The following is a 27,118-nucleotide window of genomic DNA, read 5'->3' on the forward strand; positions in this document are numbered from 1 at the left end:
TGCACAAACTCCCACCTGTTCGAAATAAAAAGGCTCGCTATTTTCAGATACATTTGTAGGTTCAAGAGAATTTCCTTGGAAACTTCTCCATGTTTCCATATCTGAGTACAATGTGATTTATAATATTGTTCAAGGTTCTTCTAAAATAGTTTTACTTTTCTTTGGTGTGTGTGTGTCTGTTTAAGGGTGGTGTGTGTATTGGTGTGTGTGTCTGTTTTAGGGTGTGTGTATTGGTGTGGTGTGTGTGTGTCTGTGTTTGGGTGGTGTGTGTATCCATGTTGGGGTGGTGTCTGTGTTTGGGTGGTGTTTTTAGTGTGTTATGAATGATGGAGTGGTGTGTGTGTCTGTGTGTGTCTGTGTTGGTGTGGTGTGCGTGTCTGTGTTTGGGTAGTCCGTGTCTTGGGGTGGTGTGTGTATTCATGTTGGGGCGGCGTCTGTGTTGGGGTGGAGTGTTTTTTGTGCGTTATGAATGATGGAGTGGTGTGTGTGTGTCTGTGTTTGGGGGGTGTGTATCTATGTTGGGTTGATGTGTGTGTTGGTGTGGTTTGTGGTGTTATGAATGATGGAGTGGTTTGTGTGTCTGTGTTTGGGTGGTGTGTATCTATGTTGGGTGGATGTGTGTGTTGGTGTGGTTTGTGGTGTTATGAATGATGGAGTGGTTTGTGTGTCTGTGTTGGTGTTGTGTGTGTCTTGGGGTGGTGTGTGTATATATGTTGGGGGGGAGTGTGTTTGGGGCGTTATGTGTGTTGGAGTGGTGTGTGAATTGGGGTGGTGTGTGTGTTGGGGTGGTTTGTATGAATTTGGGTGGTGTTTGTGCGGTGTGTGTGCCTGTGTTGGGGTGGTGCGTTTGTGTGTGTTGGTGTGGCTTGTGTGTTTTATTGGGGTGATGTGTGCGTTGGTGTGGTTTTCATTTGGGGTGTAATGTGTGTTCGGGTGAAGTGTGTTGGGGTGCTATACGTGTTGAAGTGGTGTGTGTGTGTGCACAAAAACAACACATACATATGCCAAGGAGCTTCACACCATCAAATCAATGTAACATTTACAATTAAAAACAACAAATAAATGAATCACATTTATTTTTACTGTGAAATTCAACAGAAATATATATTTGTGAAGATTTAGGCAGAATTTACAGTGACTTTCTTTCAACTACTTTACATTTCACACAAAAAAAACAACAGTTTGGACTAAGAATTCTTTAAAGACTCGTACAACATGATCATAGAACACGTTTGTTGGTGACGCTATCGTTGCATAGAAGAGGTGCAGAAGGTAAACATGGTCATCGTGATCATTCATGGGAAGAACTGCGAGTATAAAAGCGTCTACAAAAGAAAATAAAAAAAATACTTGACAGGTAAAAATGTATATATACTAGTAATGATGTGCTTTTTGTGGTCGGATAAACAAAAAATACCTTTTTTTGAAGTTTAAAAGAGTTTTAAAGGAAGAGTTTAAATATCAACTAATATCATAGAAACGTTTCTGTTCAAAGTTTGGTACATCGTGTGATTGAGTTTGACATTTGACTCTTTTCCACGGAAGATCAACGTACCTTCGTGAGACTGTATTCATTATTAATCAATATAATTACAAGACATGAGGCTACATGTGTTTAAACACTGTCACGAGTTGAACCTCTGATTCACAAGAATCAGAGAAAGAGGCTCCAACATGTTTTAATTAGTCTATTGAAATTTGTCACTTCTCAGGAAAAACAACGAATCAGGAAGTAACTGATGTTATCGATGAGAAATCACCTTTGTTTCAAAATATCTTTATTAAACTTCCTGTTGTGTTCACCAAACTCCTCGAACTTTAGTGTTTCTACTCGACTTCAACTTTGTGGCACCAAACCACAAAACACCAACAGCTTTGGTGGTGTGTGTGCCTGTGTTGGGGTGGTGTGTGTGCCTGTGTAGGGGTGGTGTGTGTGCCTGTGTAGGGGAGGTCTGCCTGTGTTGGGGTGGTGTCTGCAAATAAGTAGGTAATTTATATTTGTTAAGCGCCTTTTTGCCATCTGTGTCGGGGTGGTGTGTTTATGTGTAGGGTAGATTTGCCAGTGTTGGTGTGGTGTGTGTGCCTGTGTTGGGGTGGTGTATGTGTCTGTGTTGGTGTGGTGTGTGTGCCTGTGTTGGGGTGGTGTGTGTGTCTGTGTTGGGGTGGTGTATGTGTCTGTGTTGGTGTGGTGTGTGTGCCTGTGTTGGGGTGGTGTATGTGTCTGTGTTGGGGTGGTGTGTGTGCCTGTGTAGGGGTGGTGTGTGTGCCTGTGTAGGGGTGGTGTGTGTGCCTGTGTAGGGGAGGTCTGCCTGTTTTGGGGTGGTGTCTGCAAGTAAGTAAGTAATTTATATTTGTTAAGCGCCTTTTTGCCATCTGTGTCGGGGTGGTGTGTTTATGTGTAGGGTAGATTTGCCAGTGTTGGTGTGGTGTGTGTGCCTGTGTTGGGGTGGTGTGTGTGCCTGTGTTGGGGTGGTGTGTGTGCCTGTGTTGGGGTGGTGTGTGTGCCTGTGTTGGGGTGGTGTGTGTGCCTGTGTTGGGGTGGTGTATGTGTCTGTGTTGGTGTGGTGTGTGTGCCTGTGTTGGGGTGGTGTGTGTGCCTGTGTAGGGGTGGTGTGTGTGCCTGTGTAGGGGAGGTCTGCCTGTGTTGGGGTGGTGTCTGCAAGTAAGTAAGTAATTTATATTTGTTAAGCGCCTTTTTGCCATCTGTGTCGGGGTGGTGTGTTTATGTGTAGGGTAGATTTGCCAGTGTTGGTGTGGTGTGTGTGCCTGTGTTGGGGTGGTGTGTGTGTCTGTGTTGGGGTGGTGTGTGTGTCTGTGTTGGGGTGGTGTGTGTGTCTGTGTTGGTGTGGTGTGTGTGCCTGTGTTGGGGTGGTGTGTGTGTCTGTGTTGGGGTGGTGTGTGTGTCTGTGTTGGGGTGGTGTGTGTGCCTGTGTAGGGGTGGTGTGTGTGCCTGTGTAGGGGAGGTCTGCCTGTTTTGGGGTGGTGTCTGCAAGAAAGTAAGTAATTTATATTTGTTAAGCGCCTTTTTGCCATCTGTGTCGGGGTGGTGTGTTTATGTGTAGGGTAGATTTGCCAGTGTTGGTGTGGTGTGTGTGCCTGTGTTGGGGTGGTGTGTGTGTCTGTGTTGGGGTGGTGCGTGTGTCCTTGTTGGGGTGGTGTGTGTAAGTAAGTAAGTAAGTAATTCATATTTGTTAAGTGCCTTTTTGCCGCCTGTGTTGGGGTGGTGTCTTTGTCTGTTTTGGGGTTGTTTGTTTGTGTGTGTTGGTATTTGTTCCTGTGTTGGGGTGGTGTGCATGTGTCTGTGTTGGGGGGCTGTCTGTGTGCGTTTGTGTTCAAGTGGTGTGTGTCTGTGTTAAGTGTGTGTTAGATTGGTGGTGTGTTTGTGTTGGGGTGGTGTGTATGTGTTGGCGTGTTTGTTGAAATGTGTGCCTTTGTTGGATTGGTGTGTGCGTTTGTTGGGGTGGTGTGTGTGTTTTGGCAGTGTGTTTCTCTGTGTTGGAGGTGTTTGTCTGTGTTTGTGTGTCTGTGTTTGCGTGGTGTGTTTGTGTGTGTGTCTGTGTTGGGGGTGGTGTGTTTGTGTGTGTCTGTGTTGGGGTAGTGTGTTTGTGTGTTTTGGGTTGGTGTGTGTGTGTCCGTTTCTGGGTGGTGTCTGTTTGTGTGTTGGGGTGGTGTTTGTGGATGAAGATCCCCAGAGGGATCAATAAAGTGTATCTATCTCTAATCTGGAAACACAATCCTCTTGAGGAATCAGATCAAAACAATCACGAGAGTTCAAGTCGTAAATCAGTCGGATCTGAACACGACAGGAAGACAAACACCAGCTGAGATCATGTGACGTCAAACTATCAACTTTACAAATCAGTGGCAATATTACAGCGTTAGCATGTAGCTTGTGATGCTAACCTTCAGTCGTGAACCTGCGATCATGTGACATTTGTACATTATCTACAGCATGTTCAAGGTATTTTACACACAAGGAAGAATTCTGCTACACAAAGTGAAACTTCGTGAAAAGGAAACAGCCTTGAATGACTCAGGAAGTGAAGTTTCCTTCTATTCAACCTACAGTGGAATGTAGGACGTGAACCTGGACACGAGTGGAGCTGCACCTTCAGCAGGAGCTGGCCTGCAGGTTGCTCTCCGTCAGGATGGAGGTGATGCTGGACGGGTCGTACAGACTGTCGTCGTCAGAACTCAGCGCCGAAGAGTCCAGAGTCTGACGCACCTGGATTTTCCTCCTGCAACACAACGACATGCATGAGTCCAACACACTTCCTGCTCCAGTCTGGTCGGTTATCAAGCAGAAAGATTAAATTTAATAATATAGAAAAATACAGTTATAAACATAAGATAAGTAATAGATTTACTTTTCATTATTTAACTAAAATAGTTCTTATTTAGTAAAACATGTTTAGCCATCAATATGTTTACCTTTTTTTTGTTTTTACAAATACATGTTTTATTAGGATCATGGACAGGAAAATAAAATGAACAATAAAAACTGTTAAACTGTATAAAATAATACAGTGACTTAAAAGCAGAGCAAAATAAAATAAAGGTAATAAATTAAAAAAAAATCTATATTTTTAATTGGATAAATTTTTTTAAATTATAGTGACAAGGAAGGAGGAAAGAAAAAGAAAAAAAATCATAGTATATGAAAACAATACTCTTTAATTGCATAGAAAGTAATAATTTTGGTGACAAGAAATGAGAGCAAAAGTAAATGAATGTAGAATATTAGAAAGAAAACACTTTTTAATAACAAAATAATAATAAAAGTGACCAAAAAGGAGGAGAGAAAAAGAAAGTGAATGAAGTATATGAAAAAATGTTCTTTAATTGGATTAAAATAAAACATAATCATAGTGACAAAAAAGTATGTACTATATGAAAAAAAAAAGGTTCGGAACAAAAATATTTTTATAATGAGGTTTGAATGTGATTAAAATACAATAAAATAAAACTTATTGCAAAAAGAAAGAAAGGAAAAAAACAAAAGTTTCTATAATAAGTAAAAAATAAAAAGTATATATATATATAATAAATAGATATTATTAAAATTATTTGGGAAAAACCCATTTGGAAAACAGTGAAGCAGAGAAGTGCGCCCTCTGCAGGTGAAGTTTGCTTATACATGCTATTGGTACGTTCAAAGTTCCAAAGTTAACAGTTCATTTTATCTCAGATAATCAAAAGTTCTCTCCAACAACTCACTTGAGCTCCGTCTCCAGGGCGGCGACTCGACCCTGCAGGGCTTCCTTGAGCTCCATCTGCTCCTCCATGTCCCTCTGACTCTTCCTCCTCAGAGCATCGATCCTCTCCAGCTCCGTCTCGCCCTCGTCCACCTGCCTCTTCAGAGCCTTCACCCTCAGAGCAAGCTGGGTGACAGGGGGGGGTGAAAGGTCAACTCAAGGTCGGGGATGATGATATCGGTTGATGACGGCGGCGGGCGCTGTTTACCTGGTCCCTCTGCTCCAAATGCGTCTGTTTCTCCTCGTCCAGCATGATGCTCAGTTCCTTTATCTTCCTCTCCGTGCGACGCTGAGACGCCACCATCGCGGTCTTCTCTCTGCTCGAGATCACGACGGTTCAGTCGAGTCCATTTTTAAATTCAGCGTCAACAACATCTTCCTTCACCTCTCCTCGCCGCGCAGATTCTCCTCCAGCTCCTGGATCTTACTCTCCAGCTGAGAGACTCCGGTGGACGAGCGAGACTGGCCCTCCATGTCGGACACGCGACTCCTCAGCTCCTTCAGCTGCACGACACGACAAGTGTTACACACACAGACACACACAACATGAGGGATGGTCTCGAGTGCACACCTGTCGCTCCATGGAGTTCTTGTCCAGCTCCAGATCCTGTTTGGAGGATCTTTCCTGCATCAGCTCCGAGCGCAGCTGATCGATCTGATCTCGACTTCTGTTCACCCGGTCGGTCATCATCTCCACGCTGGTCTTCTCCTCCTCCAGCTCTAAAGCCAGACGCTTCAACTTGTCCTGCAACATGTCGACAAACGCTTGAATACTTTTTACTGTATGGCAGTGAGGGGCCGTCAAATAATACGACCATTTTGTGCATCATTATTTATTGTAAGCAGTAAACAAATACAATTAAACTTTTATACATCAGTTTAATCAAAATAATTATAATTAAATTAAATTATAAATATGTAGGAAAACAAGTGTATAAAAATAAACTATTTTTGAGGAACTAATAGTTTGCAGAAAAACTGAATTAGATTAAACTCACTAAAGAAAATATAAAGAGAAATAAGAAAAGGAAAGAAGTTAAATGAAAAAAATTGCTTTAGTCAAACTAGCTTATGACTAACGTTCTTAATGTAAAATTCGAAGTTTGTTTTAAGTCTTAGACATTTTAAAATAATTTGAAATCTAATCCTTCTTCTTGTCTGTTTTTGTGGTGAATGTGTTCATTTCTAGACGGTGCCTAAATTGTATGTCTATTCTCTGTATAGGTTCTGTGTATCGAAATATTTGTAATCCCCAAAAGTCTGAGTAGAAGTCACGATTAATGTTTTAATTTAACTTTGTATTGTAACTTTTTGTGGTGAATGTTTATAATTACCAATAATATTTAACATTTTGACTTAATATTCATATATTTATTATTATGATTTTTTATTATACATTTTCTTGTGTGAAATAGTTTTAAACAAATTATATATTTTTTCATAGTTTATAATAACAAAGGTGGTGATTTATTAATAATATAATTACAAAAAATAAATATAAATTATATATATCATAAATCAAATCAATTAGTAATAATGACTCTTCCTAACAAGGAAGGAACAGAATAAAAATCAAACACAATACATGGATAAAACCTCATTTTACTTTTTTCTTTCTTTCAAAATAAATTATTATGAATATAACAATATTATTCAAACCTGTAAAGAGACTTGTGTACACACTTGCACACAATTCAAAAATCAGACTCAATTCCATTTCAGGCCAATAAAAATAACGTTTCAATGAAACTCAAGTCAGTCCAACAAGCTAAACAAGGTTAACTCTGCTTTTAACTTTTATTCTTTTATTGCCAGACTTTAAGGATCTAAATGATGTTCGCAGGTCACAAAACAAACACTGGTCTGTCTTGACCTGATGACAAACACAGCCTTCTGTAGGTCAAACGAGGTCATTTCCACAAATAAACAACTCAATGTTGTGCAAAACATTCAATTATTCACGGCTCTAGGACTCTCGCCCTCCAATCTCTTCACGTTACTTGACCTTCTTCTGGTTAATCAACCCATTTAGTTTGTAAATAAGGACTAAAAAACAAACCGTCGACCCCTGAATAAAAAGACTAACACACACTTGTATCATGCAGTTCTATGATTTACCTCCTGGAGGCGACTCTCTCGGCTCTTTTCGTTCTGCCCGTTCTTGAGAGTCTCCAGCTCCGCCTCTAGGTGGCGCAGTCGGTTGGTGAGCAGCTCCTTGTCGAGCTGGTGGTTGTCTCTCTCCTCGCACACCAGCAGGAGCTCCTTCTTGTGTCGTGACATCTAGGGGGCGCCGCGTTAATAATGTGAAAGACGGACGTACGGGTCGTGACTAACTACTATTACAAACGCTGACGTCATCAGAATGATAATAAAAAAACAAGCCGTGAAGCGACAGACTTACTTCCTCCTCCAGTCGCTTTGAATTTAAATTATTTCTGTCCAGCTCCGTCTGCGCCTGGCTCCCCAGACGCTGAGCCTCCTGGACGTCTTTGCGTGCCTTCTCTCTCTGCTCCTCCAGGTGAGCCTTGAGAGCCCAAACCTCCTCCTGCGTGGACGCTGTGAGAGATTCGTGCTGACAGGGAGACAGACAAGGACAACATGTGAAGTCATCTAGAAAACATTCATGGTTCAGTTATTATTGGTGAGCTTTACGTCTTTGCCGAGTTTCTGCAGCATGAGCTCCTGCTGCTGCTTCAGCTCCTCCATCTTCTGGACTTTCTGCTTGAGGGACTCCTTCTCCTTCTCCGTGCCCTCCAAGCGCAGAGTCAGTTCACGGTGCTCCTGCTTCAACTTGCTGTCTTTCCTCTTGAGCTCGTCCAGTTCGGTTCTGACGCATCGGACCTCGGAGTGCAGGGCCAGTTCTAGCTCGGAACTCTCTGTGGCGCTGGTCTGCAGCTGACCCTGGAGAAGAAGTCACAATCTTGACCCTTCTGACCTGCTTGGACCTCTTACAAACCCTGACACCCGTGACACTGGTCTGTGGTGGTGTTATGGGGTTGCTTTTGTTCATGGTTTGAGGTTGTGTATTTTTGTTTCCATGTGGGGGTGGGTTGTTTTTTCCTTTTTTTACGCCGAGGTGGTTTGTGTGTATTTACATGCTGGGGTGGTTTGTGTGTTTATACATGTTCGGGTGGTTTGTGTGGGTTTCTGTATTGGGGTGGTTTATTGGAGTGTGTGTTTCCAATTTTGGGTAGTTTGTGTTTTTGTTCTGGGGTGGCTTGCGTTTCTGGTTTCTGGGCGTTCTGTGTTGGGTTAGGATGTGTTTCTTTGTCTATGTTGGGGTGGTCTGGGTTAGTTTCTGTGTTAGTAGGTTACCATTTCTGTGTGGATGCAGTGTATTTGGAGGTTTGACTGTTTCTGTGTTGGGGTAGTGTTTTTTTTTCTTGTGTTGGAGTGGTGTGTTTTTTTTCTGTTTTGGGTGGTGTTTTTCAGTGTTGGGGAGGTTTGTTTTTTCTGTGTTGGGGTGGTGTGTTTTTTCTGTGTTGGGGTGGTGTTTTTTCTGTTTTGGGGTTGTGTGTTTTTTCTGTGTTGGAGTTGTGTGTTTTTTCCTGTGTTAGGGTGCTGTTCTTTTCTGTGTTGGGGTGGTGTGTTTTTTCCTGTGTTGGGGTGCTGTTTTTTTCTGTTTTGGGGTGGTGTGTTTTTTCTTGTGTTGGGGTGGTGGAGGTTTTTCTGGGCCTGGGGTTGTTGTGTGGTTTTGTGTTGGGGTGTTTTTTCTGTATAGAGGGTTCACATTTCTGTTTCCATGTAGGGGTTGCGTTTCTTGGGATGGTCTTAGAATGGGTGGTCTTGTGTGTTGTGGTGGTGTTTATAACTATATCAGGGTGATTTGTTTCTGGTTCTGTGTTGGGGTGGCGATCTGAACTCACCTCTAAGCGCGAGAACTTCTCCTTCAGGCGAGCGTTGGCCTCCGTCTGCTCCTGAGTGTCGTCCTCCAGAGACTTGACGTACAGCTGAGCTTTGCTGAGTCGTGTCTTACTGTCGTCCAGATCTTCCTCGACCTTCAAGAGTTTGTCTCTGAGCTGACCGGCTTCACTGTTGGCTTCGCTCAGTCTCTGCTCCAACTCTGAGACCATGGTGGGGTCAGGAAGCTACAACATATTCCCAGAGATTAATAACATTATAAGTCGACCAATAAAAGCAGCTTCTGTCTCTAAAAAAACACAAATGTGTAACGATTTAGAAATAATTTAATGTAGTCATGTTTTGACGAGTTATAGTGTCAAACTGGTCCAGAAGAGGGCCGAGCCAGTGCAGGTTTTAGATCCAACCAGTCAAGCACATTAAAGTTGAACCAATCAGGCGTCTGAAGACAGTAATCAATTGATTAACAATCAGCTGTTGCTTGTTTAAGCCGACACCTGATTGGTTAACTCATGTGTGCTTGACTGGTTGGAACAAAAACCTGCACCGTCTCGGCCCTTTTCTGGACCAGTTTGACGCCCCTGATTATTATGCCATCAATATCTATAGTAGGTAATCCTGTTTTTTTAAGGTTTGACTTATAGTCTACAGCAGGGGTGGGCAATTAAAATTCTTCAAGGGCCACATTAAATTCTGTGAATGTTGTTAGGGGCCGTCAAGCAAAAAGAAAGACGAGAAAATCCCTAAAAAGAAGGACATCATTAGGCCGTGACATTTATTAAACTAAAATAAGCTGCAATTTTATTCTTGTATAAATGATTTTATTTTCAAAACATTTCTTCAACTAACTTTAAAAAAATATTTTGAGGGATTAATATATACTCAAAAAAGTACAGACAAAAAGGAGGGGAAAAGTAAATAAGTGTTGTAATGTGAAAATGTAAATGAATAATAAATACAAAATACAGTTTTTAATGCATTAGAACCGTTCATACATGATCATACTTTGACTATGAAGAGGGCCGCATAAATACAGTCAAAAGGGCGGCACTTTGTCCGGGTCTGGTCCACAGGAACTCTAGTTCAAATACACAAGACACCCTGTGACGTCAAACATACCTTTTTGTTTTTCTCCTGAGCCTTCGAGAAGTCGTCCTTCATCCTCTGCAACTGTTCCTTCAACCTGTCGATCTCATACTTCAGCTCCGCCTCCTGGTTCTGATGCGTTTTCTTCAGGGCGATCATCTCCATGACCTTCCTGTCAAACTCCGTTCTCTGCTTCTCCAAATCCGAGCGGGTTTTCTTCAGGTCCGCGGTGGATTGTTGCAGCTCCTTATCATAAGAAAATCATTTTTTAATTATTTTTTTGCTGTAAAATGACGAGGTGCTACTGATGAAGACGGGGTCACCTGATTGACGGCCTGAGAGTGAGTCGGGTCAGGAAGGTTTTGTTTCATCGAGATCATTTTCTCCTGCAGCTCCTTCAGCTCCTCCTCAGACTCCTCCTTCTCCAGACGAGTTTGCAGGAGTCTAGATGACAGATGATTCAAAACATAAAGTACAACATCATTTCGAGGATTTGAAGAAATAATTGATACGAAGTAACATTTTCTCCGACTCACTCTTGCTTGGATTTCCGTAAGTCGTCTCTGGTCGTGTGAAACTGCTCCATCCAGTGGCTGCTCTCGTCCCTACAATCCTCCAGCTGCTGCTGCAGAGTCCGGACCGACGAGTTCACCCGCAGACGCTCCGCCTCGATCCCGGCGTGAGACTGAAACAGATGAAAACCTTCAGAAGGGGAAAAACCAGTGGCACCAGAATTTGAGCTGATTATAGTCTAATTTAGCATAAACGCATGTTTAAGAAAACTGTCTCTAACAGAAAGTATGAGTCAGATTGGGATTTTGTTCTTGGTGACTGTTTTACACCAAACACTGACATCACATTCCTCTCATTCAACATGACATTTTTACATTTTACCTGTTAAAAGTCCCTGATATTGATAATCTGATGCTTATTTTTTTTATTGCAGTTACGCTATATAACCATTAGAGGGCTCCGTCTCAATTCAAACACCTATAAGTTAATCCTATCACAGCAAAGCTCTTCTAGTAGTTAGAGAAAAATACTTTTTCTTGTAGACCCACTTTAAATAGGTGCTTCATTAAAGCCAACATAACTGATCACAGAACGTAATTTACCAGATTTTCAGGACTTTAACCCTCGTGTTATCTCAGGGTCAATGCGCAAAATTAGTTTTAGGGCCTTTGGGTCTATTTGACCCTGAGATAACAAACTATCAAAATGCTGGTTAACATGAAAGCAGCAACGCAGGTCTTTGTATTATTACTCCTCTATTCCTGTAGTATTACCCTTCAAGGCTCCTGACTATGAAGTCTCTGATTTTTTTGGCAATTGATTGAAATTTTAAACCCTGTGTAAATACAATAAACACTGAACTGAGTCAAACATCACATGACTAAAACACAAACGCCCCATTGGTAAAAAATAATAAATAATTTGACTTTAGATGTGTAAACGTTGACACAGTTTTAATGTCGGCATTATAGTCATGAACCCACCTTCAAATTATATTGAGTTTGTGTTTTACTTTTTTTTTTTTACTAAACTTGACTGAAACAAGCGCTTTGTCTAATCGAACTTCAGGAAAAACAAAAAAACTAAATACGTTTCAGGGATTCCATGAAGGTTCATCCAGGTCATGGTGATCCAAGTGGTTCAAAGGAGAAAAATCCCAGAAATAATTTGTATATTAAAAGGTTGAATTTGTTTTGTTTTTAAAATATTTTTAATTCAATAATTTGCATATTAAAAGGTTGAATTTGTTGAAATTTAATTCAAGTAATTCATATTTCTTTTAATAATAGATTTCAATAATATGTATCTTAAAAGGTTGAATTATTATTATTATTATATTTTAATTCAATAATTTGGATATTAAATAGTTGACCGAAACAAGCGTCTTAACTTAAGTAACTTCAGAGAAAATACTATGTTTTTTCAAAACAAAATATGTTTCAGGAAAGTCCATGAAGGTTCTCAGTCATGGTTATCCAAGTGGTTCAAAGGCGAAAATCCCAGAACTCAGTCCAGTGCTGTGTCTCAAATCGCATACTTCTCTTAGTATACTAGAAGTTAGTATGCATCAGGATAGTGTGCATACTAACTAGTATGCAAATTCTCAACAGATGTGTCCATCAAACGATACTCAAGTTTTGTGGGCGTTTTATTGCACATGGCACACTAAATTTCGCATACTAAGAATTGAGACGCACTTACGCACTAAAAATACTAACTTTGAGTACGCTAGTATGCGATTTGAGACACAGCACAGTTGACTCGCCTTCGAACCCCTTGAATAACCTTTAAGGGAGTAATAATCAATAAAACTGATATTATATATTCTGTGCTGCCCGGTAACAAATACCTATGGTCTCTGTATACTTCCCTACCATGTTTTCTGTTATATTGATCGTCTTTTATTGACTTATTTATGTAGCGTGCCAATCGAAAGGAAGCCGAAGGCTGTGGTGGCAAATATTGTCACGGACAGAATATCAATACCAGTGCCAGGAGAAAAGCTGGTTCTGCAGGACGGATCATCATGTACCCGGACTTAAACAAAAAAAAAAATACCTGGGACACCTGCTCCATGCTGCTGCGGAGCTTCTCCATGTCCACCCTGTACTGCTCCCGCAGCACCTCGATCTCCTTGTCGTGCGAGGCCACCTCCTCCTTCAGCGCTCCCTTCAGAGCCGTCAGCTCGCGCTCCCTCTGTCGCAGCGTCTCCTCCTGCTTCTGTTTCAGCTGGCACACCTCCATCAGGTGTGTCTGCAGCGACAGCAGGTCCTGAAGAAGAGCCCAGAACCGTTTGTTGCGTGACAAGCGTACACATGCCCGGGCGCTTACACAATCTCTGCCGTGAGGTCATTTATGTAGATGAAGAAGACTTTTGTTTTTGTACCGTTTTACCGCCACTCTCCCTCCTGAGTTCCTCCTGAAGCTCCGCCAGCTGGTCCTCCAACTGTCGGACCCGCACCTCTGCACTCTCGCGCTCCATTCGCAGCTGAGTCAGACTGCAGGAGGACGAACTCATGAGAATCCACCGCGACACAAAACCTCATTGAGAAGGAACAGTGACTGTTGTGGAAGTAGATCAGTACATGCTTGGATTTAAGCATTGAAATGTTGAATTTATCTTGTAAGATGTTGGTTATTTAAAACATTTTTTTAAATAATTCCATTATTTTTTATTGAATATTTGACTCAATAATTTATATTTTAAAAGGTTGAATAATTTTTTTTATTGAATATTTGACTTCAATATTTGTATTTTTAAAAGTTGAATTTGTGTTTTGTGAACAATTTATTTCAATATTTTTTATATTAAAAGGTTGAGTTTGTTTTGATGAAATAATTGAATTTAAGAATTTGTATATTAAGTAAGTAAGGAGTTCCAGAAAGCCAAGGAAAAGCCTGCATAGATAAAAAAAAGATGTAAGGAGGAGCCTGAGCACGAATAGCTCTAATAATAATTCAATAAAGAATATTTATGAGAATCCACTGCTAAAGAAAACAAATAATTGTCTCAGTGCAAGAATGCATGTTGGATTTGACCTTTCGAATGTCGTCTTTATCTTGTTAAATTCTGGTTTGTAAAACATAAAATCTTTTTTTTTTTAAATAATTGAACTCAATAATTTGTATTTTAAAAGGTTGTATTATTTTCATTGAATATTTGACTTTAATAATTTGTATTTTAAAAGGTTGTATTATTTTCATTGAATATTTGACTTTAATAATTAGAATATCAAACTCCAGTAAAAAAAATGATTTTTTTTAATTGATTTAAAAAAATATTTTCAAAATCAAATTCGATGCTAATGGAAAACGGCATTTTTATATAAAATTTTCAACATTTTAAATTTAAAAAGGCAACCTTTTCAATATTCTGACAGCACTGATACACTTCCATAGACGGTTGTGTGTAGTTTCATTTCAACGGTGAACGCATGCGTGTCCTCACTCGGATTGTGTTTCGTTCAATTCTATCTTCTTCCGGTCCAGACTTTCCTGGAGTCGCAGGTTCTCGTCCAGGCTGGACTGCAGCTCGGCTTTCAGAACAGGATCGCCGGCGGAAACCTGCGCACGCATGATTAATGCATGAGAAACAGGAGATACCTGCTCTGGCAGCATTAATAATGACTCCGGCGTTTACAAGATGATCAATCTGCATGAATGATTCATTCACCACCGAGCTATTACGGATGATCAACTGTGTAAAAACAACACCAGAGTCAGGACTATGATGTGGGCGAACCTTTGACCAGACTAGAGGGATTTAAGGATTAATTTAAGGATTAATCCTCGAGCACACTGCATGGAAGCCCCCTCCCCTTCAGGTAAGATTAGCCAGACACACTTAAAAACACTCGGGACAGTAGCCACTCACGGTCAAATTCCTCTCGTGGCCAGTGACCACTCCAATCTGAAGGAGCTGTGAGAGTGTTTTTTACTCCTTGTGATGTTGGACCTGAGCCACGTTCACTGGTTTTCAAATGTCACAATGTACCGAAGAACTCTGAATAAACTTGTATAATACAAGTAAGACTGCACAATTCAAAGAGGAACAACAAGAGCATCAGATTCTAATAATCAAATAATAAAAATGAACGAATTTTATATACTTTATATCGATAAAATAAACGTTTATTCTGATCATGACTCTATACAAGTCCGGACTTGCAGCCCTTTGACAGTTATAGTCATGTGGCCTGTGTTCTTGTTTATTAACTATATTGTTCAAGATCAAATGAGTCAAATAAAAACACCACAGATTGTAGCAACTTATTGTTAAGTCCAACTACTAAACACTGAAAATGTCCGTCCGGGAAGAAGTTTGTGTGTTGAGATTGTTAAAGGTGTTCCAATAAAATTAAACTATAATAATTTTAAAAAGTTAATTTTCTATAAACAAAGAATAGTAAGAAACACACTCAGAGACCTACAAAACGCTCATTTACACCCATATTGTCATTTGTTTTCTGTAATAATAAGGTGCAAAAATGACTTTTATATATGTGTATGTTTATTCAAACCAACCCCAAATAATATGTTCCTTGTCTTACTTTAAGCATTAACAAGTTTCCTCAACATTTGTCGTTCGGTTTTTGATTTATTTAACCAACAGACGGAGAGGTGGAAAACCACATTCTACTTGGTAGAGGAAGTAAAATGACAATCCAAGTCTTGGGGAAAAACAGGAATACAATTAAAGTTGATTTGAATTGTGACTATTAATAACTTCTATAAAAGTTATATTATTCACCCTGAGTGACATGGTCGCAGGGACACCATCTGTTTTTTTTTATGTCGACTCACCATAATTCTTCTTATTACTTTTTCCTGTCGTAGGTAAAATTCACATCTTTGTTTTTGCATTCAGTCGGACAGTTATTTAGTCTCTTGTCCCTGAAACAAGTAGTGGCATATGTTTTCTCGGTAAAAATATATGAATAATTTCTCCAGAGATTCAGTCATAGCTGGTATACGGTGGTCCCTCGTTTATTGCGGGGGTGAAGTTCTGAAAAAAGCATTAAACGAAAGTAGTAACCACTCAATTTAAAGATGTATTTATCAACATTTATTTAATATTGCAAACTCAACATCGTATACTAGGTGCTTTCCCTCTCAACCATTCTCTCAGTAACAGTTCCAGTGATGCTTTGCCGCCCAGTCAGCCAATCACAGCTGAACTAGACTTTTGACAAAGACGTAGAATTTGAACACAACATTGTTACACTGAATGAACCTGTATGTAAAAAAAAAACTGGGAGACAGGAGACTGAACCACGATATATCGAGGTACCAGTGTGTTCACTTTAGAAAAAGAAAAACAGAAGTAGATTTGTTACTCACCCTTCTCTCACTCTGTAGTTCAAACACCTTTCTTTCAAGCTCCTTCTTTTCTCGCAGCCATCCGGTCGGACTCTCATCCTTCAGCTGGTGGATACAAAGAACTTTAGTGAACATGTTTATTTAACCGTATGGATGTTGACATGAAAAGGTTAAAACCTTGAGTTTCTGAATCCTCTGAACGATGACTTTAACTCGGTGCTTGATGACGGCGTCGCTCTCGCTGTTCCTGAGGAGGAGGATCACACACATTATCAGGTGTTTGAACAAACTAGTGAAGGAATATTATGGAAGTTTATTACACCTGAAGCAGCAACTGAATGGTTGGACTTAACTTTTCAAATTTACAACTAGTATTTTTTACAGATTTTTTTGTATTAGTAGTAATTGAATGTTATTATTCATTTAAAATATGTTTATATTGAATAATTTAATTAAATAATTTGTATATTGACTGGTTGAATTTGCTTTTTATTTAATTATTAAATAAATAAAATAAAAAATGTCATAATGTATATACTGTATATTTTTATTCCGAACATTCAAAAATATATTTCGAAATTCAATATATTTTCATTTGTTGCATTTTAAATTCAATATATAATATAAAAATATTGGTAGAATAGAGCAACATTAGGTTAAAGTTCAATCAAGTAGCTATTTTAGTATTGTCTGGTGCCACTACCAACATTTTTATATTTGAATTTAAATAAAAAACATATACATACAAATGCCACCTTTTAATATAGAAATTATTTAATTCAACTATTGGAAAAAAGAATAATTAAATGCTTGAAAATATATATTCATTAAAAAAAAAGTCTATTCAACCATACAATACTCTGATGTCACTGGTATACTTCCTTAGAATATTTTTGAAAAGCAGGTTCCCACCCTTCTCTCAGGACACTGTATATGGTCTGGATCATCTGCTCCTCGTCGCTGCTCGGGCCCTGGTCCAGCAAAAGGTCAGGGGTCACCTTGAGACACAGATCGATAAAGTACTCTTGCAACTGGCTGCAGAGAGTATAAAAATAAAAATGTTTCTTACTTGAGGTTCTGAGGTCTCTGCTGCAGCGTACCTTCCGGGCGGGTTGAGGTTCTGGCTGCGCCTCAGGCTGCTGTGAGTGGAGGAGGGGGGCGGCGTGTAGCGGTGGGGGGTCGGCGACGTAGAATCAAGGTGACCAGGAGAGGGCTCTCTAGGATGACCCCCACCGTCGAACCTGTTTATCAGTCTGTTTACAGGCGTGTGTCTCTGAGTTGGGGGGAGGTCATTCGTTTGTTGCCCAGAACCAGACAAGAACTCCAGGCTCTGCGCTGACGCAAGTGACCCGTTAGGCCGGTGTGACCCTTCCCACATATTCCTGGCCCCCCTATCCTCTCTCACTCCGATCCCACCATCCAGGTTGCCATAGCTGCCAGACTTTCCATCCCCTGGTGGCCTAGTTAGCTGAAACTCCCCTTCGCCCCCCTGCCCTTCATGATCCAGTAATGAGCCGTGAGACTGGGCCCGGCGTAGGGGCACCTCCAGCGTTGCCTCATAATCACCACCTTGTGTCCCAGCTTCAGCCTTTTCCCTCCGTCGAGGAAGGCTGTTGTAGCCGGATTGGTAGTTTGTCCTGAGCTGGACCCCGTAGGAATCCCCCTTCTGGCCGTCTTTCAGGACCACGTAGGGCTGACCGGCTATACCCTGCACACGGACGGCCACGCCGTACTTTGAGTTGCTCTGGTGTGTCTTGGATTTGGTCTTGGGGTGAGACGACGGTTGAGCCCTGCTGGTGTCCGACAGGTCGTTGATGAAGCGGATCTGGACGCCGTGGTCGACTGGTATGTTCTGGACGGAGTAAGGTGCCGCCATCGTGCCTGGATGAGGAGAACAATTTAAGATGACGATAAATAACTTGAAATAAAATTACAAATAAATATCATATATAGTGACACTGAGTGCAGCTTTAAGCACAAATAGACATCTTGCCACCTTAGTAGGGGTTTGTATCAGCAACGATATAGCAGTACCTAAAGTATCACGATGGTACGGTATTTTGCCATATATTGTTAGTAAGTAAGTAATAGTCATTTGTAAAGCTCCTTGTGGTACCGTAGGAGCAAGGATATATTTTTTAGTATTTTCCGAGTACTTGACTTAAGTGTTGCAGTATTTGACTCCTGATGAAGTTGTAACTGCTTTCATTTGTTTTGAAACCAAAATATGCCCAAACGTCAGCTTTAAAACCAGCTGGAGTCGACTGTATCCTCTCGTCCTCAGTCAATTCTGCGGTCTCGAAGTATTTTCATTGTTCCTTCAGATGTGTAGGACGTAATGGGTTCACATGCTGGAATTATTTAAATGGGAATTGTTTATAAATAATACAGTATCGTGAAATGATTTTTCGCGATATTCAAGTGTATCTGTATTTTCTTACACCCATACACCAAAGTCACGTTAAATATGCTTTATTTTATATTTTTGTGCTGATTCTGAACTAAACTCAACATGTGAGCAGCAGCAGTAAGAAGCCAAACCCATTTTTCATAGCCAATTTTGAACCAATCTTAAAAAATGTATTTCCAACTGTTCGATTACCTCATTACCATAATAGATAAACCATCAACATGTAGAGATATCCAAGCAAAATGAGTGACATTTAATCAAATTTACAATGTTTTTAAAATGCTCTCATATAATAATTGTAAAAAAAAATCGTTATACATACAATATACCATATCATCATATTTTATTTTTATCATAGTTGGTTCATGGTTTACATTTCAATAAAGTGTATTAAAGTAAGGACGAGAGGACTCAGTCGACTCCAGCAGCTTTTAAAAGGTCATGTTTGGGAATACTTTGGTTTCAAAACAAATTAAAGCAGTTAGTTAGAGTCAAGAGTGTAAATGATGTTACGCAAGAGTCGGACAATACTATAAATATATCGTTCTCCCAACAGTATGAGGTGTATCGTATGACCACATTCTTGCCAGTAAACACCCCTATTCTGCAATAAGTTTAAAAGGTAAAGTGCCATAAAGAAAGTTGAATAAAATGTGCAAGTTATTGACCAACCCTGAAATGTCACAAAGCAACTGATAAAAATCAGTTTAAAACAAAGGTTTATAAATATTTGCGGCTTGTAAATGCTTGTACGGACTTTGTCCCCGGCAGACTCCATTAGTCATTAACCTGAAAGCACACACCCTGGTATCACTTTCACCATGTCGGTCCGGAGCAGGTCGCTCCCAAGTTTTTGGAACTTTCCCCAGAGTGACGGACGACAAATCGATTTCCTCTCGCCAAAGAAAAGGTTCGACGTCATTCTACCGTCACTCATCAAGCTGTCCTTCACGTCCTTGTAATCGTAGTTTCTATTTCTAAACCTGCCGTCAGACGAAACGGTTAATTCTCCCAGCATGCAATCTCTGAAATGTGTCACTCAACACCTGCAGATAAAAGTATCGAGCTTGTCTCAGACTCGTCACACCTAGTCATCACAAAAGCCCTGATCTGACTCATGAAGCCATTCCAGCACTCCCCTAGTGACCTCCCAGGTTTTTGTTCGTCGCACTTCCTCCCCATGGATTCCCAAGGTGGAAGACAGAAAAAGGCTTGAGAGAAAGACAGAGTGGGTGGAGAGAGAGAGAGAGAAAGTACAACACTCAGGTATCTGCTCTTATCGCTGCATCAATAGTCAAGCAGTTTCTGTGTGCGGTAGTGCAAAAGTGTGGATCGGATAGAGCAATATTTAAAGAGTCAAATGTCATTTAACATCAAGTTTCTGGATGTCAGTGGAATATTAAGACAACATATTTACAGATATGTTTAAAAAGGTTCATGCTAGAAAACTTGCATTTCCAAAAGAAAATGCAGCGTGAATGATGAACATGTAAACTGAATGCATAAAGGAAAAAGACTGATGTGAAGACGTTGAAATAAACTGAAAAAGGGTTGCAGAGAAAAAAAAAGAATACAATGGAGGAGAAAACGAAGCAAGAGAAGAAGAAGAAAAAATTACTATAATTTGTAGTAGAAGTTCAGTTCAGTTCAGTTTATTTCAAAAGGACAATATGCAGTTACATTAAAAAGATGGCTGCACCAGATTTAAGTAGAAGAAGTTGTATAATTTGTAGTAGAAGTAGTAGAAGTCGGAGTAGAAGAAGTATTACAAGTAGCACTACAATTGGTTGTACAAGGAGAACTACATTTGGTTGTACAATGAGAACTACAATTAGTTCCAAAAGTATAAGTAGTAAAACTAGTATTAGAATTAATAGTACAAGTATAAGTAGTAAAAGCAGTAGTAGAATTAGTAGTAGAAATTGAATATGTAGTAGTAGAATAATTAGAGGTAAAAGTAGAAGTCGAAGTAGTAGTATAAGTAAAATTAGTAGTAGAAGTAGTAGTAGAATTAGTAGTTGAAGTAGAATTAGTAGTAGTAGAAGTAGTACTAGGATAATTAGTAGTAAAAGTAGAGGTAGAAGTAGTTGTATAAGTAAAATTGGTAGTAGAAGTAGAATTAGTAGTTGAAATATAATCAGTAGTAGAAGCATAATTAGTAAAAATCAGGAGTAGAATTGGTAGTAGAAGTAGAATTAGTAGTACAAGTAGTAGTAGTAGGAGTAGTAGTAGAATAATTAGTAGTAAAAGTAAAATAGTAGTAGTAGAAGTAGTATTATAAGTAAAATAAGTAGTAGAAGTAGTAGTAGAATGAGTAGTTGGAGTAGAATTAGTAGTGGAAGCATAATTAGTAAAATCAGTAGTAGAATTGGTATTAGAAGTAGAATTAGTAGTAAAAGTAGTAGTAGTAGGAGTAAGTAGACAAAAGTGTTTTTAAAGTTGAATGAAGTTTCTAGGTGAGAGAAGATGAATGTACCTGAAGGTCAAAGTGGAAGGAGTTGAAACATTAGTTGAAGATATTTCCCATTCAAGTGAATGGGACAAAAAAGTGTAGAAAAAGAGGAATAGAAGAAAGAGTAGTAGTTTGTAGGAGATGTTGTACACACTTTAGGTCAGAAGAGCAAATGTGCAATTAATTATCCACAAACAGCAAGTACACGTTTTTAATGTACTGTGATATCCCCAAATTGTTTCAAAAATAACACCTAAGAGGCATTTAAATATAAGAAAACTTGTGTATCATCAGATGTCCTCATTGATTCCTCCTCTTCCCTGGGATACCACAGAGGACACACAGAGTCACAACACATTTGTGCACTTCAGCATGACGTCTGCAGTCCACCGTCTTCATGCCAAGGTCAAACAAATCCACCAGAACTTGCTTCACACGACAAAAGGCTGTTGATAAAAAAAATTAAAAAAAATTGCTGACCTCAGCTCATGTGTGGGCGAGAGAATCAAAAATGTTCATCAACCTCATTTCATTTTACAAAAGGAAGGGGTGCCAGCTCGGAGAAGGACCTGGGCGAGGGGGGGACGGGACTCATCCCATTGTCCGGCTGATGTGGGGCGTAAAATGAGGGCGGCAATCCTGAGAATGTCAACCCCCCCTCCTTCGCTCTTTTATTTGTTTAGCTACGTAATTATCATGCATAGTCATTTCAACTCTGAGAAATTATTGACCTAAAAAAGAGGTTTTTCCCCAAACATATGTTGATGATCATCACGTCAAAAGGAGTGAATATGAAAAGAGATAATCCTTCCATAATCAGACGTACTGAAAAGTTTTGGGTCTCAACAGGCTCCATAATTATGGGAAGAAGCATTCCCTCGACATGCATAAAAGCAAGTTTTTTGTTGAATTATTTAAGATGCACGTTGCTTTGAAGTCTTTTTTTTCTTTATCTTAATTGTGTATTATAGTTTAATATTCTGCGCATAAATCCATAGTGTTTATATAGTAAAGATAATGAGTGTTTTTTACATTCATATCAGCTCAGTGTGTTATCATCTATGATAGCCAGTGTTGGCATTAAGAACATTATTAGCACAGGGATGTCGAGTGTAGATTGTAAGTATGTTTTAGATAATAGTCCAATTATTTGTAATATTTTGGTCTCCGTTTATACTTTTATTTTATCATAAAGTTTTTCTTCAAAGGCCCAAAGAGTCACTTGTGTGTGGGGGGCTTCATCCCAAGAAGTAACACTACCAATTTTAAGATAAAATGTGTATCATTTTCATCTTTCACACTTGGAAACGTGTAGTTTAGAAATGTGTAGTAAAATAATGTAGTATTTTGTATTGTTTAATAGGGCACAAGTAAATGATTTGGTTTCTAAATAGGTAACGAAATACTTTGAAAGCTGCCTTGGAAAAAATATTACAATGAATTATAATAGATAACTATATTATATTATATACTATATAACAATTATCTTAGTGGAAAAGAGCGGAAAATAAATTAGACATAGTCAAGATAGCCCAAGTATTATTTACAAACAAGAATATAAATCAACTTTATGAAAACGATAAATAAAAATGAAGAGAAATCTATAGATTTAAAGAAATAATATGAAGCAACGACAACAGCCGTGAAGACAATAATTATAACAACATTAAGAGTAAAATAGACAAATACAAAACAACAAAAAGCCAAAGAAAAATAGAAACAATTTTAACCACATCGAAAAACAACCTCAACACCCAACATGGAAAACAACCGGTGACAAAGTGTATACTTTATTGAATATGTTTTGATTTTTTAAGCACTTTGTGACCCTGGTCTGGAAAAGCGCTATATAAATAAAAATGACTTACTTACAACAACAACGTCAATAACTACGAAGATAATTAAAGATCCTGTTTGGTAAAAAAAATAAGTATATATTTTCATGCGTTTATGTGTTGAAATGTATTAAATCATCTGAACTGATGACAGTGAAATGAACGGAACCAAACGATTACCATAAATATTGAATCCATTGGCAGAAATGCCTCGTTCGTCTCCAACCAAACTTCCCTCACGGAAGACAACCGACTACTCCCTCAGAAAGAGCAATAAACATTTACGAGATACGCTCCATTAAAGGTTCAACGGTCCCTGACAAACGACCTCCGCTCTCGTCAAATTAGGAAAATAGATTTCGTATAAAGAGACAAGCACAACGAGGCTATTTGCTCAAGTAATTACATCATCTATTTTTTAAGTTTTGTGTTCATATTTACACCCCAAGAATTGGAGATAAATCTGTCAAGTGAAACATGTTTCTCGTAGCATTCTGCTGGCAGTCATGTAAGAAATGCTGTTGAAACTCTCCGTCTTGTGCCTTCAATTGAATTCTTGTACGACAAATTGAATTGAAGCAGCTGTTAAAAGTCCAAGACGGAATGGGAAACTCAATTATGAGATTCAAGCGAGTGTGGGAATGAAGAGTGAAGGGTCTTGTTTGGAGTCCAGGAGGTGCCACGCCAGAGATGGTCTGACCATCTCTGGCCCGGATTAGGACTGATACCACAGAAGACGAGCGCTCGGATGGAAGATTAATTCAATAGAATCCCTGATTTAAACTTGAACTGTCAACCGGCATATATGCAACTCTGCAGCTGCAGATTTACAACAAGACATTCCTATGTTCTTCTATATATTAGGGGTGTGTATTGACAAGAATCTGGTGATAAGATACGTATCACGATACAGTGGCACCGATATATTGTGATACTGTAGTAGCGAGGATATATTTGTAGTATTGTCGAGTGCTTGACTCTGGTGTTGCAGAATTTACAGACCACAAGACTCTTGACAAAGTCGAAACTGCTTTGATTTGTTTTGACACCAAAATAGGTCCAAACATCAGCTTTGAAAGATCCTGAAGTCGACTGTATCCTCTCGTCCCCAGTTATTGCTGCGGAGAACGTAACGGCTGCTGCCATCTAGCGACCAGAAGTTTAATGCAACACAAAAAGGAACAAGCGCTTGACATATTTTGATGTCAATTGTTCTTTAAAAAGTCAAATTATTTTATTTTAAACTACGTTATTGAAATACAAACCATACAAAAACGATAATAAAAATTAAATATGGTCGATACAGTGGCTATTGAATATATATACTGTGTATACAGCACTATTGTAATAAAAAAAAACATGCTATATGTTGGTGTGTACAATATATCTAGACTATACACACAAGATATTGTAAGATATAGTACAAAATACCAAAGTATCGCTGTTTAAAACACCTTATTTGTTACTTTTGTTTAAAAAGCTAAATGAAAATACAGTTTAAAGTCTCCAGGCTAGTGGACAGATGACTTTTAGTCAGTTTTTGGTTGGACATTATCTTAAAATCATAGTCAATCGTTTGCTTCGTAGCCTGGAATATGTCTTGATCTTTCAATAAACTCTCTGGCTTGTACTCACTCGACTCTCAACTACTGGATTCACAATGAAAACCTCCGAAAATAGTCGGCGATCGTTACACCTGGGGTAACATTTCATCCTGTCTGCTGTGAGTGACACAACTGGGTTAAATATTTTTTTTAAAACATTCTTTTCTGTCATATTTAAAAACTATTTTTGTCGATAACCATCACGAAGTTATGACACTAGAGACAACAATATATTACGGGACAGTGAGCAGTCGTTTTTGAAAGTCCATGGATAATGACAGCCTTCTAAACACAACTCTCTGGAACATGTTCGTCTAAGTATCAGGTGAGTTTCACAGGTGTGGCAAAGGAAACACACAAGTGAAGGTTACAGCGAGACAAAGCTCTGTCAAACTCTCGCTGCGCTTCACTTCAAGAAGGGAGGACGGACTAAATAAAAAGTCCTCGGGGGTATCCTCTCCCCTTATTACATTCTTGACTTTAGAGTCGGGCTCTTGTCCACTCTCCAGTGGTCCACGTCGCCATCACCCCCAAACAAACAACCATTTTATTCTCACACAAAGAGGCTAATTTTCATGACAAAAAGGGGAAACTTCAGTGTTTTCTAAACGGTGCACAGATGACACCCTATATGTTCAAATCTCTTGCCCTACATTCCACAACACTTAAAGACTGTGAATTATGGGATCGGCTCGTATCTGTTAAATGTTGAAATGACTTTTATGACTCCAGTCCAGAATGAAAAATTGGAAACTAGGCCAAGAGAGTCAGGGAGCAAAAATCACAGTCATAAATATTGATTTCTTGTTCAAAATTCAAAAGTCGGTCCATATTTATAATGTGAAGTTCTTGCTGGGTCAGCAGTTTTTTTATTTTATTATTATTGTCAATTAATGGGCAGAATAAATCAAGATTTGTTGGACTTCTTTAACACATACATTTGTAGTTTCTCTTTTTAAATGTCAGTTTACTCCAATACTGCAATTTTTGTTTTTTTGCAACCACTTTATTCGATTTGTTTGCTATCTTCTATTTTTCTTACGTTTTTTATGACGCTTAAGTCTCCTAAGTCATAAAAATAGTCATCCTTTTTATTATCGGACTTGACTCAGTAACTTCTGACCACTCGATACAAAACTTTTACGAATTGAAACCTGATAAAAAAAGAAGGAAGTAAATACAAAAGTAGCGAGAAATACACGTTTATAGTCTGGAAAAAAACTCGCCACAAAGACTGACAGCTCCGTGTCTTCGCTAAGAAACGACACAACATTTTTAAAGTTACCTCGCACTTCTTTTTATCCTGTTTCTCCTCCCGACGGTTTCACTGAAGCGGACAAGTATCCATTAAAAAAAAGGTAAAGTTGAGTCACTCCTGTTCAACCGTGACTTGTATCTTTAGCAGCAACAAGTTCATCTCAAGCGTCGAAACACAACCTGTTACCTCCGACTTTGGATGGTATAGTCCCGCCCATCAGAGCCGCGTTGATTGGTCCGTGGAGGGGACGTTTTCGCTTCCCATTGGTCAGACAGTACTGTCAATTGAAGCTCCGTCGACTCCTTTTACAAAGGCGTTGATAACAGATTTTAACATTTTAGACACGAGAAAATGACAAATTCACATTTAGTTTAAAGTAAAGTTAGAATACAATATAAAATACAATTAAATCCTTATTGTGCTTTTTGTTTCTTCCACCAACTATTATGCTATTTTAGTATATCATTTGAGTGTTTTTTTTAATAGTTTCGAAAACAAGTGTATGAATATATTTTTATAAACCGTTAAAACTATAAAAATCACGGTTAAAAAAAAGAACAAGAAAGGTAACTGTTTGTATACACATTTAAAAAATGGGATATCTTTACTGTTAATAATTGTTAATAATAATAATTGATCTGTTACGACTTGAATAAGATATAATAGTGCTGCTATTATTAGCATCTATTTATTTGAATAAAAGCGTATTCGTGTTACTCTTAAGTAATAAAGTAATTACTTTTGAATTTATAAAAACGGAATTTAATAGTTTAAAAACCTATATCGTTTGAACAATTATTGATCCGCAGCAGAATTGACGCCAACTTGAAGTTCTTATATACAAATACTTGATGAAAGCAACTTCCTCCTTTTAATCGGTTTATTTCTTAATGTATTCAGTAATGCGTTTGTTTTGTAAGGTCTCATAACCAACCAGTAGGTGGTGCAATTCAATTCTTTAGCTCGTACAGTGATGCAGCTCCAGCTCTCATGTGTTAAGATGACAAATCAGATGTGCATGAATTTGACATTCTTTTGGATGAGGACGATTTAAATGAAGTTCACAAGACGTTCTTAATATTTTTGGAACATAATATTTTACAATGACTTACACGAGAAGATAAATCTCGACTCCTGAATAAACCATTGTCTTTGGCAATTTAGTTTTAAAAGAATATAGATGTTGACCTTATAGATAAGATGAATTAAATGTATTTATATACAGTATAAAGGTTTTTGTTGACAACATCAAAGAGTGAACCAAAGTTTAGAAAATGTATTAAAAGACAAGTCTCAAATTTATAGACAGGCACAAGATAATCTGGCCAAACTGAGTTTGAGGATAAGTGTTAATCCGTGATTATTCATCATTACATTGAGAATCAAATCAAAAATGATTCTATCAATCTGCTCAACATGTTACCCAAGAAGCCTTTTCAACTTTTACTAATGTCTAATACATTTGTTATTTTGTAGGGTTTTTTTTAAGTTGACATTTAAATCATTTATAAATCGTGAAGACATT

The 27,118-nt window shown here is 38.7% G+C and overlaps 1 protein-coding gene across 2 annotated transcripts; it reads right to left on the reverse strand.

The window, feature by feature from the left end:
• Positions 1-1,065: 1,065 nt before the first annotated feature.
• On the reverse strand, positions 1,066-25,757 carry cgna (cingulin a). Of its 2 annotated transcripts, none has more exons than XM_087812352.1 (20): positions 25,621-25,757; positions 17,104-17,915; positions 16,947-17,005; positions 16,212-16,281; positions 16,056-16,139; positions 14,164-14,279; positions 13,102-13,213; positions 12,774-12,986; positions 10,739-10,887; positions 10,526-10,646; positions 10,236-10,448; positions 9,122-9,343; positions 7,908-8,156; positions 7,657-7,827; positions 7,374-7,535; positions 5,827-6,000; positions 5,641-5,759; positions 5,464-5,572; positions 5,218-5,381; positions 1,066-4,238 (listed from the first exon to the last, which is right to left on the reverse strand). In XM_087812352.1, the coding sequence occupies exons 2-20, from the start codon at positions 17,908-17,910 to the stop codon at positions 4,112-4,114; spliced, it is 3,441 nt and encodes a 1,146-aa protein (XP_087668478.1). In that variant the 5' UTR covers positions 17,911-17,915; positions 25,621-25,757; the 3' UTR covers positions 1,066-4,111. The 2 variants fall into 2 exon arrangements, with proteins under 2 accessions (XP_087668478.1, XP_087668477.1); XM_087812351.1 differs by having other exon boundaries at positions 16,947-17,032.
• Between the last annotated feature and the right edge of the window lie 1,361 nt (positions 25,758-27,118).

The sequence above is a fragment of the Callionymus lyra genome, chromosome 17, assembly GCF_982586985.1.
Source record: "Callionymus lyra chromosome 17, fCalLyr1.hap1.1, whole genome shotgun sequence".
In the NCBI taxonomy this organism is placed as follows: domain Eukaryota; kingdom Metazoa; phylum Chordata; class Actinopteri; order Syngnathiformes; family Callionymidae; genus Callionymus; species Callionymus lyra.

Excerpts from the sequence above, each read along its gene's own strand:
- cgna (XM_087812351.1), bottom strand. The coding sequence starts at position 17,910 with ATGGCGGCACCTTACTCCGTCCAGAACATACCAGTCGACCACGGCGTC. Across the intron at positions 10,888-12,773 it reads GCATGGAGCAGGTGTCCCAG|TCTCACGCCGGGATCGAGGC; the intron begins GTATTTTTTTTT and ends CATCTGTTTCAG. Across the intron at positions 5,382-5,463 it reads ATTTGGAGCAGAGGGACCAG|CTTGCTCTGAGGGTGAAGGC; the intron begins GTAAACAGCGCC and ends CCTGTCACCCAG.